This window comes from Penicillium taxi (genome assembly GCF_028828555.1).
Source record: "Penicillium taxi strain IBT 34144 chromosome Unknown utg000004l_segment0_segment0, whole genome shotgun sequence".
In the NCBI taxonomy this organism is placed as follows: domain Eukaryota; kingdom Fungi; phylum Ascomycota; class Eurotiomycetes; order Eurotiales; family Aspergillaceae; genus Penicillium; species Penicillium taxi.
Window position 1 is genome coordinate 5685419 of NW_026643206.1, and position 20677 is coordinate 5706095.

Here is a 20677-nt window from a genome sequence, read left to right on the forward strand (position 1 = left end):
AAATCGAAAACATTTCTTCCACTCTAAGTCAATAAATATCCAATGCCGTGCAATCCTTGGTTTAAACATGAAAGTAAGTGGGATTGGCGTGGAGGGGTTTTTACTCCAATTTCTAATGGAACAATGACTTTGAAAGGCCCCCTCACGTCCCCACTCCTTCTCAAATGGTAACGGTTTGTGTATCTATTCATTTGAATGGCAAGTTCAAAGTCGGGTCACACAATTTCAATCTATCAAGTCACAACTAAGAACCTAAGCACATAAAGCCTTTGTATCCCGGGAATCTTGAAACCTTGGAAGCTCAAGCTACAAGACATTCGATTTCTCCGACGACTCACAGAAAGAAAATGGGTAGGACTCTTAATATTCATTCTCCTTCATTTTACTAAATCCGTCAAGCGTTTTATCTCGTGATTGGCTGTGGAGTGGTTGGCCTCACCACCGCTTTGGAGCTCAAGGCTAAGCATCCTGATGCAAAGGTCGTCATTGCAGCAAGATATCTTCCTGGGGATTCAGTAGCAGAATATGCCTCGAACTGGGGAGGCGCCAACTGGTTCCCAGCCTCATTCGATAATGGACGCCTAGAGAAATGGGATGCAATCACCTACCGCAAATTAAAAATCCTTGCCTCTGAGCGGCCAGATTCGGGAGTCAAAGCAATGAACATCAAATTCCACTATGATCAACCAATCGAAGAAGTTGGAATTCTTACTCCTGCTACTGGAAAGCTTTGGTTTGAGGACTTGGTTGGCGGATTGATACCAATCGAGAAAGAAGATCTACCTTCTGGGGCTGTATTCGGATTTGAAATGGCTTCCTTTGTTATGGATGTCCAAAGATACCTTCCTTGGTATGATAAATCCCTTTTTTATGCCTTTAAATTCATCTAATCAACTCAAGCTTACAGGTTGCAAATGCAAGCCAACTCTCTTGGCATTGAGATTCACCGACGAATTTTTAAAGACATTCATGATGCCTTTGAAGAGTATCCCGGTACATCTGCTGTGTTTAACTGCACTGGAATTGGCTCACTCAAGCTTGGTGGAGTCAAAGATGAGAAGATGTTTGCTGCAAGGGTTTGTCATGAGTCTTCTTCAAAACCTGAGATTTTCATGCTAATGTCAGGAAAGGGCCAAATTATGTTGGTTGAAGGCCCCAAAGAGCCACTTCGCACCATGTACTTCCGGGCTCCCCATCGTGATGCCGACGCAACTCATATCTTCCCACGAGGAAAAGATGGTAGAACGGGTGTGATCCTTGGTGGTTGCCGAGAGAAGCACAACTGGAATGGGGAGGTTGATCTCGAATTTGCGGAAGAAATTAAGAAGAAATGTTGTGAACTCGCGCCTCAACTTGGAAAGCCCGAGGACCTGAAGGTTTTCAAACACGGTGTCGGTCTCCGCCGTAAGTCTTATCTTGGACTTAGGTATCCAACCAACTAGCTAATCGTTATTTGCAGCTGGACGAGAGGGTGGTGCTCGGATCGAGCCTGAATATATCGATGGCAGAATGGTCATTCATAATTATGGAGCAGGGGGCACCGGATTTCAAGCATCGTGGTAAGTCTTTCGCCCTATAATATAATGGAGATCTCAGCTAACGGGCTTGGTTAAAAGGGGAATGGCTAATGAGGCCGTCAGCTGTCTTGCAGAACGCGCTCGATTGTAAATAATCTACTCAGTACGTGAGATAGTGGTCGGTGTAGGTCGTAGAAAAACACTCTTGAGATTGTTCATTAGGAGAAGTGTAGCTAACTCAAATCAAATTTTCTCGTTCTTAACAATTGCAAATTTGTAATGACATCACTCCATAAAAATGCTACGATTAATTATTATCTTCTTATCATGCTTGGGGCTTGGGGCGCCACAGATCGCGCTCTCCTTCAATCATACCAGCAGGAAGCTGCCCCGTTTTGCCGACCAGAACACGCCCATTCTCCCGTTTGATGAAATTTCCAAATCCTTTCGTACCAGTGACGCGATTTTCATCTGCGTTCCAAACAACTTGACCTCGTAGAATTGTAAATCGGGGCCAATTTCGCACGGACATTCCTTCAAAAGGTGTATAGTCAACATCATGATGCAGATTAGCCTGCTCAATGACCCTTTGTCCTTGATCTCGTGGATGCCAGATTACTAAATCCGCATCATATCCCGGCAAGATCGCGCCTTTTGTCGTCAGACCATAGAGTCGAGCTGGATTGCCAGAGGTGAGTTGGACAAATCTTGCAAGACTCAGCCTGGCCTGATTCTTGGAGAGACAGCCTTCAGACTCGCTGAAAAGAAGCGATAAACGTGTCTCGATCCCAGGAATACCCTTGGGTATCTTGCTGAACTTGGGAATGCCATTGATGATACCGGCTTTCTTCCCTTGGGGATGATCGTACTTTGTCGGAGCATGATCAGAAGAGAAGACGGTGAAAGTATCGTTTGCAATGCCTTGCCAGAGGGCTTCAAGATCCTCTAGATGGTGGCGAAGTGGAGGAGAGCAAACACCCTTAGCACCGTGGAAATGGTCATGCTCTTTATTTGCCAGCCTATCAGATAAAAGGAACAAATAGTGAGGACATGTTTCCGCGTGAATAGGCAGGAGTCTGGTTTGTGCGTCCCTGATATGCTTCATCGCCCCGTCAGAAGAGACATGGACAAGAAGGAGAGGGGCATCAACAAGCTCAGCAAGTCGAATTGCACGATACGAAGCCTCATCCTCTGCAATTTTGGGACCTGAAATGGCGTGGAAGAAGGGAGCAGTGTTTTCATTCTTTTCAAGTCCTTCGATCAGGAAGGAAATCATGTCACTGTTCTCCGCATGGATCATAGTAGTGAGTCCTAATGATCGACAAGCAAGCATTGTCTCCAGAAGCTGGCGATCTGACAATTTATATAACTCATAGGTCATATATAGCTTGACGCTTGTGATTCCCTCTTTCTTGGAGAGAACTGGAAGCTCTTCATTAAGAATCTTTTCATTGGGATTGGTGATAACAAAGTGAAAGCCGTAATCGCAGTAAGATTGATCCCGGGATTTCTCATGATAATCCTCAAGAACAGGGTACAAGGATGTCATCTCCTTTGTCTGTGATGCGAATGCAAGAACAGTTGTCGTGCCACCGGCAACGGCACTACGAGTTCCAGTCTCCCAATTGTCGCCTGTTGGGGCATTTCTCTGTGCAAGATGAACATGCGAGTCGACGCCACCAGGAGTAATGTAAGCTCCTTGAGCATCAATGATTTTGGTTTCTGGACCTTCAGGAATATTGTATCCTATTAAAGATATCTTTCCGTCAGAAATTCCAATATCTTGTCCTGCTGGAAGAACTCCACTCTCTGTGACCTGGGTAAATTTTTAGTGAATCATTCCAACGCAACTGTAATGAAGTAACGTCCGGGCAAACGAAGAATCTTTGGAATGACGAGGGATTTTTGCTTTGGATCAACTTACAATGAGGCCATTTTTGATGATCGTATCCAATACCATGATTGCGGAAAATTCTTTCAAGGCCTTTCTTTGGCTAGTAAGAACGTTGGTGTCAATGTATTGATTTGGAAAACCAGAAGGCTATGGAGTACTTAATCAGGCGATAGCATGTGTATACTTCCGACTTCCGTACTTATCTGATATGGGTGGGGGAGTAGTTACCCCAACTTAATTCCCCGCTCTGATAAGGGTGAATATTGCGATCTGCAAATTAGATCGGGGTTAGAACATGATTCGTGATTTAATTTTGATAGAGCGCGCAAATGGCCGGAAGCCTCTACTACCCGAATCTAACTCCGCTTGCTGGATTGGAATTACTTGGAGGTTGCCGTGAATTATGTCACTAGTCCCTTGACCGAGAGATTCGCTACTATGTACATATCACCAATGTCAACTACTGGCTGGAACCTCATCTTTTACTTACAAGCCTGGATCCTTGATCGGCCGTTAAGATAGTTTTAGTATGGAATTTATTCAGTTTGTCGATACTAAAGTGACTTTAGAAACTCATTTTCTCTATCTCTCACAACAGCTCTGGTTCAATAGGCCCCGTGCGCTCAATGATAGAGTGATAACTCTCGGGTTTACGATGTTTTTCGAATGCAAACACACTTGTCTTGAGTTGACGGCAGTCGGCTAGGTCGATGGTGGCCACAACTATCTCATCCTCCTTAGTCTTGGCTTCCTTAATGATATGTCCAAGCGGGTGAACAATGATAGTACCACCAATCAGCGGATGTCCATCTTCTGAGCCTGTTTTGGCGACGTTAATGCTAAAGCAAGCATTCATGTAACTATTGCCCTGGCAAGAGAGCTTGTGATGGAACGTCATCTCCTCTTCCGCTGCCTCGGGACTAAGACCCGGTACTGGATGACCAGTAGATGTGGAGCGGAAGGCAGTAGTGTTATATCCACAACACATAAGCTCCAATCCTTGGAGTCCGTACACTCGCCATGCTTCCGCCCATCGTCGATCATTGCAAATTAGCATGCCAATGATGGGATCGCCTTTTCCAGCTGTTTGTGATGCATCACTGATATCTCTAGACTTCTTCAGAGCGCCATTTACGAGACCTGGTGCCCTGAAAGCAGGGAATCCTAAGTCGCCATTGCGGAAATATCGTTTTTCCAGTTGTTGGAATGAACCAGGCTCGGTATGAGGCTCGACTGAGCCAGGGAGATGAACTTTGCGGTACTTTCCAATGACTTTACCCTCTTGTGAAGAGTAGTATAAAGAGGAATTATAATCAATGTGGGAGCCGTCTGATTGAATGCTCCTTTCCGCATAGCCGACATAAACATCAATGCCGAGTGATTTGGCATGATCAAGGAGAGGTTTCACATTGGCTGACTGTTCGATTCCACCTTCACTCGGGTTTTCAATTTCAAAGTACTGGTCTAAATTCTTTCCCTCAAGGAAGTATCGTGGGAAAAATGTGGTGAAAGCTAGCTCCGGGAAAACAGCAAGCTTGACGCCTTCTTTCGCACATTGGTCCAGAAGCAGACACATGCGTTTCAAGACATCCTGACGCGAGTCCGAGAGATGAATAGGACCCAGCTGGCAAGCAGCAACAGTCACGAGCCTCGGTGCGAGTTTGACGGAACTCATAGTAAAAAATTGAAAAATCAGAGTGTTCTGGTGTGGAGTTTCAAAACAGCTCTTAAGCGTAAGCTAATTGCCTTAATTAATTCAATCAAAGCTCATCTTATCGGGGTTTTTGTCATCTAATCTATAAATGGACCAGATAATACAAAAAGTTGGGGTAAACTACGCCATTGGCTTAGATCCATTGTTCTCCGCTTATCAGTTCCAACCCCAAAGATAATCTACAATTAGCTAATCCAGATAGGCCAAGCCTTGGAGTATTTAATGTGGAGTATCTTCTTATCTTAACTTTTAATAGTAGGTTAGTAGCTTTAATTATTCAGTGAAGGATATCTCACTATCAGCAGCGGCATCGGGTGATTATCTAGCCTATATACCCATCGCATAGACAGAAGTACTGAACAATTTCCGCAAGCGAACCCACACTTGGTAAGGACTACCTAGGTATTTTGTGCAATGAACAGTAGAACTTAAGGTCTGCAGACTAAACCTAAAAGGTAATGACAGGATTTAACCTATCTAGAGTAAACCTTGAGCGATGCTAAGGCCCACCTGGCTAGTTCCACTGAACTAGCATGGATGTAGGGTAGACTCTAGTCCTCTTTGGAAACACTTTTTCCGTGGCAAGTTTTCGACCCCGGGATTCCTTATCAGTGATTTGGAGACAGTAGATACCAAGAAGTTTATCTATGAAATGTGGAGAATTAATCTGTCAAATAGCGATTGTTATCTTCGAACGCTGGAGTGAAATATAAGTTTGGGATATGTTTACATGAAATGAATATTAAATCTAAATATTATTTGAAAACTCTGAAGTTTCTTATAGACTCAAATCTGCTTATCCTGACCTTTCAAGGGTTGTCACCGTTAAATGGATATGAGCAAGAGCATCCATCCGGACGAGGAGCAGTGTATTGGAAGCCATGACTATAAAAGTGGTGAGATGATATTGCTTGAGCCGAAGTGCATGTCCATAGGAGAATATGCAGCTACCAGGATCACGACCCTCAAACCCCCTATGACACATCTCGCCAACCCAATCACTCTTCTGCGCATGCTCAATGCACGACAATGGGCCTTCTTTGCAGTCTCATTCTGGGCATGGTCATGGGACTCCTTTGACTTCTTCACCGTATCCCTCACAGTTTCTGATCTAGCAGAGACTTTTAACAAATCTACTACCGATATTACATGGGGAATTACCCTAGTTCTCATGCTTCGGTCAGTTGGCTCCATCATTTTCGGAGTCGCAGCAGATCGATATGGACGCAAATGGTAAGTTCTCACTATTAGCATTTAGGGCACTTGACCTGTACTGATTGAGTGGATACTGCAGGCCATTTATCGCCAATCTTGTTCTTTTAATCATCCTTGAGCTTGGCACAGGCTTTACACAAACATATCAACAATTCCTTGCGTGTCGTGCTCTGCTTGGAGTTGCAATGGGTGGACTATATGGAAATGCAGCGGTGACCGCGCTGGAGGATTGTCCCAAGGAAGCTCAAGGTCTTATATCAGGATTGATGCAGCAAGGATATGCGTTTGGTTACCTTCTTGCAACTGCCTTTTCGCGAGCCTTGGTAAATACCACATCGCATGGCTGGAGACCTCTCTTCTGGTTTGGTGCATGCCCTCCAGTCCTTATTATCATCGCTCGTCTTTATCTAGGAGAGACAAAAGCTTTTCAAGATAGGCATGAGGTTCGCAAAGAGCAAGGAGACATTGCTAAGATGTTCATTGCTGAAGGAAAGGTTGCGATCAAGCGTCACTGGCTATTGCTGGTGTACCTGATCCTCTTGACTAGTGGTTTCAATTTCATGGCACATGGAACACAAGACCTATATCCTACTATGCTGAAGAGTGACAACGGTTTCGATACCAATATCGTCACTGTGACCCAAGTTGTTGCCAATTTGGGTGCAATTTGCGGTGGCACTATTATGGGATACTGCTCACAATTCTTTGGTCGACGACTCAGCATGTTGACCGTGTGCATTGTCGGTGGAGCCTTACTATACCCATACACATATGTGAGATCGAAGTCCGTCATGGCTGCAGCCTTTTTCGTGCAGTTCTGCATACAGGGTGCCTGGAGTATCGTGCCTATTTACATCATGGAGCTTTCTCCTGGTTCTTTTCAGGCTTTCATGGTCGGGTCAGCTTATCAAATTGGAAACCTGGCATCCTCTGCCTCTTCAACGATTGAATCAAGGCTTGGTGAGCGTTACCCACTTCCATCGGTAACAACCGACGGCAAAGTCGTTCACCGATATGATTATAGTAAAGTTGTTTGCATCTTTATGGGAGCTGTATACGCTTATAGTATAGTGATGATCTTGATCGGGCCGGAGAAGAGAGGTCGTGATATGGATGTTGCAAATGACCAGGAAATGTCTGAGATTATTCGTAACCGCAAAGCAGAAAAATAGAGGCCTGGTTGTGCTTTATAATCAAACCTTGGAATCCGCCCATATGAAATTTGTTATCAGTCTAATTTATCTCAATTTCTTTTCTCTATCAAATCTTGGAGAATGACCTTGCCTGATGCTGCCTTTCTTACCTTTCAAGTTTGAAAGGTTCATTAATATTATGATTCTATACTAAGGGGCCCTGTCGATCATGATAATAGTTTTTAACAATTTTCCCAACGTTATTCCAAGACTCATACCAAATGTCAGCATTAAATCTGTTCAATTGATTGGTGATGATGGTTATGCAAGAATGACAAGCCTTAAGACCAATCGTGGATGGTGCGGCAATTTCATTCAAAATTATGATACCATTAATCACCGGTTCTTCAAGAAAAGTGTTTGCGAAATGGCATCGACCCGCAACAGCGTGTAATTCTCCGACTAGTCAGGCGGTAGAACAGGATACTTTTCTAGGCACACATAAATAGATCGGGATGTTGGGCCCTTTATTCGGAGTTGCAAGCACACCGATCTCTCTATAAAAAGATCTATGACTTAGATACTGTCATATTCCCTACTGCATGGAATGTGAAAAAAAGGTATAGCAAGACCCCATTGAATAAATACCCAGCTCCCTTCATTGAGGAGTTTCCGAATACGATTGTGGTTATAGCAGTTGATATTGATGATTCTCCGTCAAGTTTCACTCCGGGAGCAATCGATTCTGACGCGGTGAAAGGCATAACAGAGTATCGAATCGAGTGTGATTGTGATTATGGTAGCGGCACAGATAAATCTAGGACTTTGTGCGATCAAGGCACTTCTTTCGCTGTCCCGACTATTGAACTTGCAGCATATCTGATATCGGGTGATTCAAAACACAGAAAGTGGGGTCACTAAGAATGGAACTTCGCTATGCACGTGCCTTTGGTGGTACGCGTTATCTGGAATATACTAGACGTAGAAGGCTACTAAATATCATTTTATAAAAGTCCATATCGTGAGAGATACATGAATTGTGCAAGGAGCCAAAAGAAATCAGGATTATTTCTGTCGTTCCCGCCCACATATGATCTCGTCTAGCTACAAATGTTGTTACTGTGGAACCTGAGACCTCTACAAACTGTACCTAGTACACAGTGACATTTTCTTCTCCATTTATACATTATCTGTGGTTTTCAGTTAATGGCAATTTGTAAAGGAAAGGAAGTGAGAACACTGAACATTCCTTTGCATTTAGATAAGATTGCAAAAAGAATCCACAGCGGACCCTCAAGTTCGTGACTACAGTTCAAGATAAACCAATTAAGTGCTTCACATCCAGCTCCACTTTTAGTCTCGGTGATTTGTTATCAATTAAATTGACTGACCAATGCTGTTGTTGACAGTGTTGGATAAGGCGGGGAAGATTTCTAGCTTAAGTTCCTCACTTTCTACATCTCACTTTCTTTCCTTTTCCCATAATACATTTTTGCCAGTTGACCCCTCTTATATCGAAATATGTCGCAGAGCTGGGAATTGCAAGCCAAAAGAGGCCGGGATATTCTCATCAATTCCGTCCCCAGGAACTGGCTTGTCCCAATAGTAAAACTACCACCAATGGTGCAGAAGAGTGTGATAGATTTCCCTAAGGAGAGCGGGCTCTATAGTGAGCGAGAGCTCGCGATAACGGACATGTCCGCGACGGAGCTAGTGGAAGAAATGGGAAAGGGTCAATTGAAGGCTGAAGAGGTGGTAGTGGCATTTCTCAAGCGATCTGTCTTGGGACATCAACTGGTCAGTCTTTTCTATTGACTCAAATTAACCAGTGTATAAACACTAAGGCTTTTGGTAGTTGAACTTTGCGACGGAATTCTTGGCTGACGAGGCAATAGCTCGAGCTAAAGAGCTTGATGCTTATTATGAAAAGACGGGAAAACTGATAGGACCACTTGTGAGCTCGCACCTATTAAGCCTTGCTAAAAAAACACATGAATTTCTAACTCTAGAATTAGCACGGAGTCCCTATCAGCGTTAAGGAGCATATCGGGATGAAGAACAAGACCTGCAACACTGGCTATGTTGCCTTGTATGTCCCGATAAAAACACATTTGGGCAAGGCTTATCTGACAATGAACCCTGAAACATAGAGTTGACCGAGTCACTACCGAAGACGCATATCTGCTGCAATTGCTAGCTAAAGCTGGTGCAGTATTCCACGTGCGGACCAACCAGCCACAGTCACTCATGGTAGGCATTAAGTCTTATACTCTCTCCTTGTATGGCTTGTTCACACGTATTAGCATCTTTGCTGCACCAACAATATCACGGGCACGACTTTCAATCCGCACAATAAATTATTAACCCCTGGAGGGTCTTCCGGTGGGGAGGGTGCTTCGATGGGCTTCCGATGTGCACCACTTGGAATTGGTACTGACATCGGTGGATCAATTCGCTGCCCTGCCGCTTTTTGTGGTGGATATGGATTCAAACCGACTGCGATGCGCAACCCAATGACAGGTATCATGGTTGCGGGCATGGGTCAAGAGAACATCCACGGTGTAGTGGGTCCACTATCAACCTGCTCACTCAAAGATCTTGAGCTGTTCCAGAAGGCCGTGTTGCAACAGGAACCTTGGGATACAGAGACATCCTTAGTGCCCGTGCCTTGGAGGACTGTTGCTCCATCTCACGATGTGACTATTGCCATCATGTGGGATGACGGGTAAGAAGACCTATATTTCCTTGATACGGAGAAAAATTGCTCATCTTGCACAGCTTTGTTCATCCTCATCCACCAGTGACACGTGCCCTTCGGCTTGTTCAGGAGAAATTGCTTACAGCCGGAGTGAAAGTTGTTGACTGGGAGCCTTTCAAGCATGACCATGGATGGGATATCATTGTAAGTCATCAGCATCGGCCTTAAAAACGAATGGACAGCAGCTGAGATTGAATAGTCAGCACTTTATTACCCCGACGCCGCTACCCTGCCACGGAAGATGCTCAGTGAATCAGGCGAACCAGCCTGCCCGCTAAGCGAATGGGCATTTTCCTATGGCTCCGAGACACCCCTGTCTCACTTCGACGTCTGGAAGTTGCAATACGCCCGTGACACTTATCGCGATGACTACCATGCTGTGCTGAAAAACCGTGCTGTCGATTTTATCATCTCTCCAGCCTACCCCGGAGTTGCAGCAGTTATGGGCGAGTCCCAATACTGGAACTATACTGCTATTTGGAATGTGCTGGACCTTCCAGCTGTGGTCTTTCCTTCGGGACTGACCGTTGATCCGGAATTGGATGCCTTGACTGAGCAGGATAGGGATTACAAACCTCGCAATGAGGTTGATGAGCGAGAATGGCGGAAGTACAAGGGGCCAGACCGGTATGAGGGTGCGCCTGTCGCTCTCCAGATTGCTGGTAGACATTTCAAGGATGAGGAGACTTTGGCTGCAGCAATGTTGGTTGAGGGTATTCTGAAGGATGTCAAGGCCAATTCGAAGCTTTGATCCATCTAGGTATTAGTGTATGCCTGGGATGAGAACACTGGAATAACGAGCAATGAATCTGGATCTGACAAGTGAATAATTCTTGCTTGAGACATGAGACTGATCCCTCATTTCCATAAATTCTAACAAAATTCATTCTTAAAATACCTATCTTTCAAAGCTTGTGATAGGCCAGTTCGCGCATTATATCAATCCATATTGCACTTCAATTTTCTACTGGACCTCTATTGAAAACTTGTTATACGCGCGAGCAGATATGCTTTATTAGATTTATTACTATATTTATGACCCCGACACGCATAATGTTTAGCAGATTATGGTGCTTATTTATCGCTAAGTTGGCATAAGATCTGTAATAATGATCGGCGCTATCCGCAGATGGTTCTCCATAATATACCCAGGCCGATTTTCTTCTTAATGGCCTGAGAATGACAGTGAACAGAATCACTATCTTCGACCAGAGCCACTCCATAATGTGTGCCCTTCTATCTTTGTAAGATGCAAGGCTGATAAACGAGATGTTCAGGTTGTTGAAGTGGTCTCATCGTTGACCAAATATCAGATCAGAATGCAAAGATAATAACGTGGTGATGTGAGGTCCCACAAATATCATCCATCGTTGTCTATAGTTTCAAGACCATTAGCACGTCCTTTGGATGCATCAGTCGCGCAAGAGGACTCTGAACGATGATGATCGGCGGCAATTTGCGCGGGGTCGACAAATGAGGGGTATCGTCCGCCGGCCATATGCACATTCAATGGCGAGCGCCATACATGTTGGTGTGCAATATAGACAAGTTTTCCCAAAACGGCGATCTCCAGCTTCAGCTTCACACTGTAAAGAGTAGCTTTCAGGGTAGTTTGATAGATATAAAAGTTCATAAACTCGATGACCATCAACGCGATATCCATCATGACACAAGACATGTTAACTGCAAGCAGCTGCAAGATGAGCTGTCGACTGCCGCGGTCGGGATTTAGCTGCAGCATTCGATTCGTTTCCCACATGTATAGAACAGAGATGATGACCTCTTGAACGCAAAAGCCGGCGAGCTGAATCTTCTCCATGATATCGTAGCCGGCGACCGACGCGGAGGAATTTGAAACATTAGCGACATAAGTCAGGGCGGTGGTCGGGATATGGAGAATGAAGACGTTTGTGACGATCATGTATTTGACCATGTGCAAGACGCGCATGTTCTCAATAACTAGGTGTAGTCGAGAATACAACACGAAGGACTGGCCCGTTACCATAGCCCACCAGCCCACGGTTAGCAGGGTTACTGGAAGCCATGGAGTCGATGTTAGGGCGAAAAACTTGATCAAGTATCCGACCGAGTATGGGAGGATGCCGATGGATGCAATTAATAAACTCCAAAAATAGGGCCCATCGTAGCGTTTGAAGGTAAGGAAAATAAGCACAATCAGCTCAATCACGTTGTACCACGCGACCCCCACAAATGTCGCGATTGTGATGAGTACTATTGGGCTGCTACCCATGTAACTACCAGTGATCCAGTTAGAGGGACTGGTATCGGACGAAGACATCTGGACTTCATTTGAATAGAGTATAAAATAGGGTTTCATGAGAAAGATGGGGTGAAATCGACCCAAGGGTGAGATTTGCGGGCGGGGCCGAGAGGGGTTAGCTAAAGGGATGAACCCGTTGTCGCTCCAACAAGCCTAATCTTATCTGATCAGGATTCAGCCTAGATCTCGATCCTGGTCCTGATCCTGATCTTTACTGATGGCTAGTATTGTTTATTCAAGTAAGTATTTTTCAGATAAATCTACATTCAATTATGTCAATCATGTTAAGTACATGTGTCATTCTAGATATTGCATCACAACTCGGGAGTATCGGCGACAGAGAAATTGGTCATTCTAAAAAAAAAAAGAAATATCAGCATAAATCTCCAAAGTCCCAATGGGAGTGTACTTACGATTCATGGTAGCGACCAGCGAGAATCTCTGCCCGTTCAACCAATGCCCGGATGTCCTTGACCTCCTTATCGGTCAAATGAATCTTGGCAGAGGCAAAGTTCTCGTCCATTCTCGAGACAGACTTGGTACCAGGAATCGGAATGATATCAGACCCCTGTGCAAGAAGCCAAGCAAGGGCGATCTGGGCATTGGTAGCTCCATGGGCTTTGGCAACTGTTTGAATGCCCTGAACCATCTCCAGAATCTTAGGGAAGTGTTCTGCTGAGTACTTTGGAAGATGACGGCGGAAATCATGCGCGGGTAAATCATCCGGAGACTTAATTTGTCCAGTCAGGATACCCCGGCCAATGGGACTGTAAGCAACGACAGATACGCCTAGCTCGCGGCAGGTGTTGAGAAGGTCGACGGTAGGCCGTTCAATGTCAAGTGCGAAAGGACTGTACTCGATCTGAAGAGCTGTAATAGGGTGCACAGCATGTGCACGACGTAGGGTCGCAGCTGAAACCTCAGAAAGTCCCAGGTAGCGAATCTTTCCAGCACTGCGCTTTTATTAGCAAAGGAGCTATGATGAATAATTTGGAAGGAAGAAGTACTTCTTGAGCTCAACCATAGCTTCAACGGTCTTCTCAATTGGGGTGACTGTGTCGACGCGGTGGCAGTAGTACAAATCAATTGTATCCACACCAAGACGCTTTAGACTCTTCTCACAAGCAAGCTTCACATATTCGGGGTCGGACCTAATTTCCATGGCAAAGGTCTGGGGGTCAAACTGGATGCCGAACTTAGTAGCAAGGAAGATATCACCGCGATTTCCTGATTTCTTGATCCACTCGCCGACAATATCCTCACTGTCGAGGTACATATCGGCGGTATCCCAGAATCGCTGGCCGGTGGAATGAGCATGGTCCAGTAAAGCAATATTGTCCTCTTGGGCACCAGCTGACCCATAGATTCCACCAATGCTCATGAGACCAAGACCAATGGCAGGCACCTGGGGACCATTTCTGCCAAGAGTTCGAAGGGGGGCAGACATATTGAAGAATGAGTGATTGAGGAGTTGAAGATGTGTTATCAAAGAGGATTGAATGTGAATATGAATAGAAATAAATAGGTTATATCGGAGGGGAAAGATATTGCTTTAAATATGCCTTTACGGATGAAATCATGATGACCGATCATACCAAACTTGAGACGATAACTATGGATCTGGATCATGTCATGACGGATTTAAGCAGCGGCTTTAGTTATATTGTCCAATCAGAAGCTATAAGATCCGATCGTATCCATTAGCCCCACTATGTCCAATCGGATATCGTAAAATGCGAGCAAGCCAATCCCAACATCCCCAATTTATCTTCAAACAGCATGTCTGTCTCAATGTCAAAAGCTTCCTATGTCTGGCCCCTATTGAATGCTTGCATACTATTTGATGTATCAACCAGAATACAAACCACTGCAAGTGGGAAAGAAGAAAGTAAAGTCGGGCTGTAAGACGTGCAAGTGAGTATCAGTAATCCGCCTATCGTTACATCACTCTAACGTGGGCTATAGAGCTCGCCGGGTTAAATGTGACGAAGGTCGACCCGCGTGCCGGCGCTGTGTCTCCACGGGCCGCATCTGTGATGGTTATGGAATCTGGGGAGGAGGTGGGAGTCCATATCAGCTGCAGAGCAACCGAGCGCCTTCCATCCACTGCACTCCAGTACCGGCTGGTAGTCTCAGCCACGAAGAGCAACAGTACTTTGACTGGTTTATGTTCAAGACGACTAAGAAGTTTACTGGCTTGTTTCCCTCCGATTTCTGGGAAGTGTTAGTCTTCCAAGCCAGTGTGCAAGAACCCTCCGTGCGCCATGCGGTCGTTGCCCTATCTGCAGCCCATAAATTCGAAAATAACAAGCCTTGGAAATTTATGTCACAAAATAACCTCGAAGCTGAGCAATTCACTTTGCAACAATACAACAAGGCAATCCACTGTCTTCAAAAGACTACGAGTAGTAACACTAAACACACTCTTCGCGTGGCTTTGATAACATGCATGGTTTTTGTCACACTGGAGTATCTGCGAGGCTCATACGAAATGGGCAGTGCCCATCTTCGCTACGGTATCCAGCTTCTGTCTACTATCTCGGCACCGAAGCCTCGTTCTGCAATGAGCCCAGCCATCCTAGGTCCATCAGATGACTTTGCACACAACGCTTTGATTGATTCTTATTCCCGTCTCACAATTCAGTCTGCCATGATTGGCCATGTTCCAGCGCATATGTGTGTTCTGACTCGAGACCCGCAGACTCATTCTCTACCATATGAATTCTCCTCCATAAAAGATGCACGACAGGCACTCGACAACTTACTTAACAGAATATACTGTCTGAATCAAAGTTACTCTGGCCCCCAAGAAATAAAAGCACCGGCAGAAGACCCGCAACTGTTTAAAACACAGGGCAAGATTCTAGCAGATCTCTGCTTCTGGCGCAAAGCATATGATGCCTCACTCGTGCGTCTCGAGGCAGAAGCAACTCAGGGTGATAAGCTTGCCTTTTTACTTTTACGTGTATACTATGAGATGGCGATCATAATGGCATCTGCATGTCTTTCTACCGAGGGCGAGTCAATCTATGACTCCTATACCGAGAAGTTTATTTTGATACTGTCCAGCTTCCTCGATATGTGGAGGTATTATGAAAACCAAACGAAGGCAGGGAATCTCGGCTTGGGTGCTCCCAGTTGTAACGGACTAGGTTTTACCATAGACTCCGGCTTCATCCCTCCAATATATTACACAGCGCTCAAATGCCGCGTGCCTCGCATTCGTCGACAGGCTATTCGCATACTGCGATCAGCTCCACATCGAGAAGGAGCTTGGAATGGACTCATTCTGGCTGATATGTTGGAGGAAGTGTTGCGAATTGAGGAATATGGTATTTTGCTTGAAGATCCTATTATCGACGAGCCTATCATGGAAATACCTTTGACACATAGACACCCTTCCCTGTTCAAAGTTCAGGCGTTGTGCCGTATATCTGATGCTGCGGTGATTCATCCAACTGCGGCACGTGGTGATGCTTTTATGAGTTATAGGCAGATGTTGGAAGATGGTACTTGGGCGACTTTCGAGCGAAGGATTCCACCAGGCGTGATGAATAACACTTCCGCGTTCATATTTTAGCATACTTGTCGGTACACCGGTGGGTATAGCAAGGTTGGTAAGAGGCTAACGCCCACTTCTGACACCTATCACAGGTTGCGCTTTACGCCCCTATAATAGCTTGTGTCTCTGAAGTGGTTGTAAAGTCTGGTTTTCATTCTTGGTTTTGCTATCTATTATAAAGTAACAATTTGATCACATGACTACTTTGTTCCATATTCCAACATTGAGAAAATTAGCTCTTGGACCTGATATTATAGGATCCGTCTTTCGTTGGAAATTATAAACTACGAATGACGTCCAGGGAGTCTAGTTCAGTAATTTTGGAACTATTCGCACACATTATTAATGGCCATTGCATAGCCCTTCAACAAATATCAGTGCAGAAACTCGGGATTGAGTTGAGAGTTCCAAGTCGCCGTTTTGACCCGTAGATCAAGGTCACCCACCCATTCTCGATGATTTTCACCCAAATCGCTTAGAACAAAAGCAAATAAAAATAAAAACATATTGAAAAATAATAATGAATAACATACAACAGTCAGGATTCGCATGTGGTCACCCACCATACTACTGACTGACCGGCGTGTGGCTTAAGTACGGCTGAGCGGACGGGAAGCCCTGTTCTCCACACCCTGTGGTCGTATGTGATATAATGAGTGAATGATGAAATTAAAAAGGGAAACAAAAAGGGCGCTAAAGGGAGAAATGAGTGAGACGCAATTGTCAGCTAGCTGCGCTCCACGATCAAGTTAAGCAGGTCACCCTAAAGACCAAACCGCAGCCTCAACTTATTTACCACGATGTGGGAGCTTGGGATAGATGGTATGCTGGCAGCAGGGGAGATGGTTACGGCGTTACATTTACCTTTAAATTGTATTTGAATCTTTGAATCTAAATCTCACCGAAGGATGTTTGTAAATTTGGATTTAAAGAAGGAAATTTGTAAGTATTTTGCATTTCGGTGGTGGACCTACGCGCGGGTCCGTAAACATACATTGTAGTAATTTTGTAAGGTACAGAGCAAAAAGTGCAATTAGCAATAGTGCCGGTGAGTGCGGAGCAAAAAAAGTGCAATTAACATCATAAGCAATAGTACCAGGGAGGGAGGAGCGGATGAAGAGGAAACATCTATGTACTCGGAGACTGCAGCGGAGGGAGGAGAACCAGAGAGAAGAATTTCCACAGAGTAACATTCACCAGTACAGTTTGGTAATATTGATCAGGTCTTGTTCGGAGATAATCAAATCGCTCTCCATGGCATTTGCCGGGGCCCTGTCATATAGGGCCTCGAAGGGGAGGATCAACGGCGCGCCTGAAATACCGTTCTCACTAGCCCGGACTTCTTGTGCACAATAGGACTGTTGATTAAGTGGTTGCTGGGTTGTTAATGGCGGCATGTTCGGGGCCTGGGCACAAAGACTCTCCACAGTTGCTTCTGTCAATGGTCGAGGGGAGTTTGCGGGAGCCAACTGCCACTTTTCAATGTCGACCCACTTGGCCTTAATGCTAATGATAAGGACAATCCTGACTTCCCCATGAGAGTCGGCGAACCACTTCGCCGCGTCACCTCTGAGTTGTGAGATTCCCTCGGAATCCCCTGTTTCAAAAACAAGGGTCAGCCATCCCGTTTTCATCACTTGCGGCTTACATCGTGATGGCGGTACGAATGCATCGTCAGCTTGTTTACCTTTTCCAATAGCTGGGCGATACGTGGTAGTTCCCATCCACTGGAAATCATGCCATTTCATTCCCATACCAAGCATTGCGTGGTGGATTGTAAGCTGGGTTCGCCGAGTGAGAGTGTCGTGGGGCTCATTAGGAACAACTTTGATGAGACCTGTTGTGCCCTCCTATTGAAACCGGAAGTTGATCCCAAGATTGAACCCGTCCTTGTCCAGCTGCTGAGTAGCTTTCTCTGACAGCCCCCGAACAACAAGCCATTGGTTGTGACTCTTCTCTTGTTCGTAACAATTTTGGATCTCATCCACTGCCTTCCGCAAATGAACCATGCTTGAATATGTCCGCATCATATATCCGACCGGCAGAGAGGCCATAATGGAGTTCGGAGGGGTCTGAGTCCTCATGGTAGCTGTGGCAGAAGCTGGCTTTTCTGGGGTCCTGAAAACGGAGGAAACATCGCCGTCAGTAAAAGGGATGCCATGGCTGAAGAATGGAGAGGTACGTATTACCTTGAAATTTGAAACGCCAAATGTAAAGCACTTTTGGAAATGAAGATATCTAGGGAAGGAGCGACTTACGAGAAGGTCAACTTACATTGGCGTCCAACGAACACGACGATAAGCTTAGATTGCCCAACTAGACCACTTTCGGCTGGGATAATAAACCTTGGAATAATTCGACTCATGTGCAAATTTTTTTCAACTACAGGGGACGAAAATGTTTAATGACCAAAGTGTAACTAAAAGTTTTAGTATTGTGGGACCAAAATCCGGGGTATTAATTATGACTAGAGCATAAGGCACCAATCAGGCAGTGAATAGGAGAAATATGCCGAGAGACTAAACCTAATATAGACTAGTCATAAAATACCAACATATCTATGAAGTTGATTCTCATGACCCCTCCACCCGGATGGACATTTCACCCAATCGAGTTTGACGATGAGGGTGAATGCCACTAAATAGATTAGAGATGACGGCCTCGGAGCTGAGACTTCCACTAGTTATCGACATGAGAAATGCATTCCACTTATATGCCAATGTGAAGCACCCTGTGATGTGATCTTCAAGACGACAAATTTTACACCTACACAGTATAGTCAACTGAGCCATGAAGTCTTTTATCTAGCTTCCCCGGCTGGGGGCTGGGGGCCGCGATGACCTTTGATAGCTTGATTGATTGGTATTATTAATTGAGAACTGAAGGGTAGATTTGTTTGGAAGCCTTATAATTCCTGGTACAATTCAATTTCATCTAGCTGAGTAAGAGATCATTATAAATCTCGTGACTTGAAAAGGCACTTTCACTAAATTTTGCGTTGAGAAGTTCATGCACTGGGTGACCCTATACTGTTTTTCATTCGACCTCCTAGGCCTGTTTCTATCGAAGACTGGAAGGGCATCACCGAATGCGACTGTTCGGACCCCGACCACGACGACATGGAAAAGGGCCTGGTATCAGAGGTATAATGCGGTGATGGACTCGGTCAAGAAGCGCGAGATGGACTCGGAGCACGAGGAGATTTCGGAGAGGACAATCCTGGAGATAAGCCGTATTCTTACTCGGTATAGAAAACATTCTTAATCAAATGTGCATGAACTATCAGCCATATATTATCCCAGTTCCAGTTCCCAGGTCGCGTCACCTAACATGACAGTCGCATCACCTATCATGTGACTTAGCGTAAAAAGTTCGCGTCACCTAGCATTTGCCAATAATGTCTTGGCATTGTAATTAACAACAGAATTACAGTATTTTTTGGCTCTGAGGAGTTGTAAAAGAGATGAAAAATGGTTTACCGCACGCACTACAGAGTAAGCCCAATTAAATATTAGGCGACGTGAAATTTCTACGCTAAGTCACATGATAGGTGACACGACCTGTACTCCGAGTTCACTAAATAACCCACCCTTATTATCTATAGAGCAAAAGGATAAAGAACAAAAAACAAAAACATATAATAGTCAGGATTCGCATGTGGTCACCCACCATACTAATAACTGACCGGCATGTGGCTTAAACGCGGAAAATAGTCGGGTGGGTGTCGCTAGGGTGAGCAATGGGTGAGCGCTGCTTTAGCGTTGCGCGACCACGGGTGAGCAAGGTGAGTGCACAATAAATAGGGTGAGATTGGGGTGAGAGTAAGCTAATGCATGACTACTATACTGATCCTTGAATATTTCAAGATAATTGGATAGGGTAATTCCTCCTGAAACAATGCTGCCTTCGTATCTGCACATAACCATATAGTAAAGCTAGCTAATGCATAATTACTGCACATTTTGTTGGATTCTGAAATACTATTAGGTAGTGTTGGAAAAAATGAAAATTTTCCTCGAAATTGAATGATTTTTTGCCAAATGATTTTTTGCCACTAAAGCAAATGCGTAATTCTATATGTTGATTTGTATTCGTAAGTTTATAAACCAGAATGAAACCAACCCAAAATGTAAAATAAACCAAATACAGGTGTAAAATAAAACGATGAAGAAGTTACGATGTGACCCAAAAGCTCGGATTAATTGCAGAATTCTGCCAGAAATTCTGCAATTTTTGGAATAACTATTTACTAAGCGAGGGGATACCTAAAAGGCAAAATTTATTGAGAGATAAAAGCAAGTACCAAGATACTAATACTAAATAGGACTAGCGGGATAATACCTTTTGTCATATGTTCAACCAGCAGCGACGGGATTCCATATGTAAAGAAAGATTATCCCCCGCCAAGGACCATATTTCCCCTAGCATAGTCTGTTTATTTCTTAGAACTATCGCCATAGTTCTTTTCAGGAGGTCATCTTGCTGTCTAAAACCTCCGATGTTTCGAAAACAACCCTGCAATCCATTAGTTACGCTAACTCGTTCGCGTAAATACCTAATTATAGGGCTGACATTGATTTTCATCTACTAGTGAGATATACAA

General features: G+C 44.7%; 9 protein-coding genes across 9 annotated transcripts; 4 read left to right on the forward strand and 5 right to left on the reverse strand.

The window, feature by feature from the left end:
* Positions 1–347: 347 nt before the first annotated feature.
* N7495_006999 (FAD-dependent oxidoreductase) lies at positions 348–1668 on the forward strand (the record flags this gene model as incomplete). The annotated part of the gene is made up of 6 exons (XM_057209650.1): positions 348–351; positions 400–850; positions 908–1076; positions 1131–1404; positions 1460–1559; positions 1617–1668. The coding sequence occupies 6 exons, from the start codon at positions 348–350 to the stop codon at positions 1666–1668; spliced, it is 1050 nt and encodes a 349-aa protein (XP_057063424.1).
* Positions 1669–1842: 174 nt separating this feature from the next.
* Positions 1843–3477, reverse strand: N7495_007000 (hydantoinase/dihydropyrimidinase family protein; the record flags this gene model as incomplete). The annotated part of the gene is made up of 2 exons (XM_057209651.1): positions 1843–3333; positions 3442–3477. The coding sequence occupies 2 exons, from the start codon at positions 3475–3477 to the stop codon at positions 1843–1845; spliced, it is 1527 nt and encodes a 508-aa protein (XP_057063425.1).
* Positions 3478–4000: 523 nt separating this feature from the next.
* Positions 4001–5086, reverse strand: N7495_007001 (Carbon-nitrogen hydrolase; the record flags this gene model as incomplete). The annotated part of the gene is made up of 1 exon (XM_057209652.1): positions 4001–5086. One exon carries the CDS (start codon positions 5084–5086, stop codon positions 4001–4003), a length of 1086 nt encoding a protein of 361 aa, XP_057063426.1.
* An 874-nt stretch (positions 5087–5960) lies between these two features.
* N7495_007002 (uncharacterized protein) lies at positions 5961–7512 on the forward strand (the record flags this gene model as incomplete). The annotated part of the gene is made up of 2 exons (XM_057209653.1): positions 5961–6358; positions 6420–7512. The coding sequence occupies 2 exons, from the start codon at positions 5961–5963 to the stop codon at positions 7510–7512; spliced, it is 1491 nt and encodes a 496-aa protein (XP_057063427.1).
* A 1482-nt stretch (positions 7513–8994) lies between these two features.
* Positions 8995–10982, forward strand: N7495_007003 (uncharacterized protein; the record flags this gene model as incomplete). Its single annotated transcript, XM_057209654.1, has 7 exons — positions 8995–9270; positions 9329–9427; positions 9489–9562; positions 9624–9723; positions 9777–10198; positions 10252–10375; positions 10431–10982. The coding sequence occupies 7 exons, from the start codon at positions 8995–8997 to the stop codon at positions 10980–10982; spliced, it is 1647 nt and encodes a 548-aa protein (XP_057063428.1).
* Positions 10983–11591: 609 nt separating this feature from the next.
* Positions 11592–12530, reverse strand: N7495_007004 (uncharacterized protein; the record flags this gene model as incomplete). The annotated part of the gene is made up of 1 exon (XM_057209655.1): positions 11592–12530. The coding sequence occupies one exon, from the start codon at positions 12528–12530 to the stop codon at positions 11592–11594; it is 939 nt and encodes a 312-aa protein (XP_057063429.1).
* A 391-nt stretch (positions 12531–12921) lies between these two features.
* N7495_007005 (NADP-dependent oxidoreductase domain-containing protein) lies at positions 12922–13959 on the reverse strand (the record flags this gene model as incomplete). The annotated part of the gene is made up of 2 exons (XM_057209656.1): positions 12922–13431; positions 13534–13959. The coding sequence occupies 2 exons, from the start codon at positions 13957–13959 to the stop codon at positions 12922–12924; spliced, it is 936 nt and encodes a 311-aa protein (XP_057063430.1).
* A 378-nt stretch (positions 13960–14337) lies between these two features.
* Positions 14338–16092, forward strand: N7495_007006 (Zn(II)2Cys6 transcription factor domain-containing protein; the record flags this gene model as incomplete). Its single annotated transcript, XM_057209657.1, has 2 exons — positions 14338–14426; positions 14478–16092. 2 exons carry the CDS (start codon positions 14338–14340, stop codon positions 16090–16092), a joined length of 1704 nt encoding a protein of 567 aa, XP_057063431.1.
* A 1175-nt stretch (positions 16093–17267) lies between these two features.
* N7495_007007 (uncharacterized protein) lies at positions 17268–18128 on the reverse strand (the record flags this gene model as incomplete). Its single annotated transcript, XM_057209658.1, has 3 exons — positions 17268–17671; positions 17723–17924; positions 18006–18128. The coding sequence occupies 3 exons, from the start codon at positions 18126–18128 to the stop codon at positions 17268–17270; spliced, it is 729 nt and encodes a 242-aa protein (XP_057063432.1).
* Positions 18129–20677: the final 2549 nt, after the last annotated feature.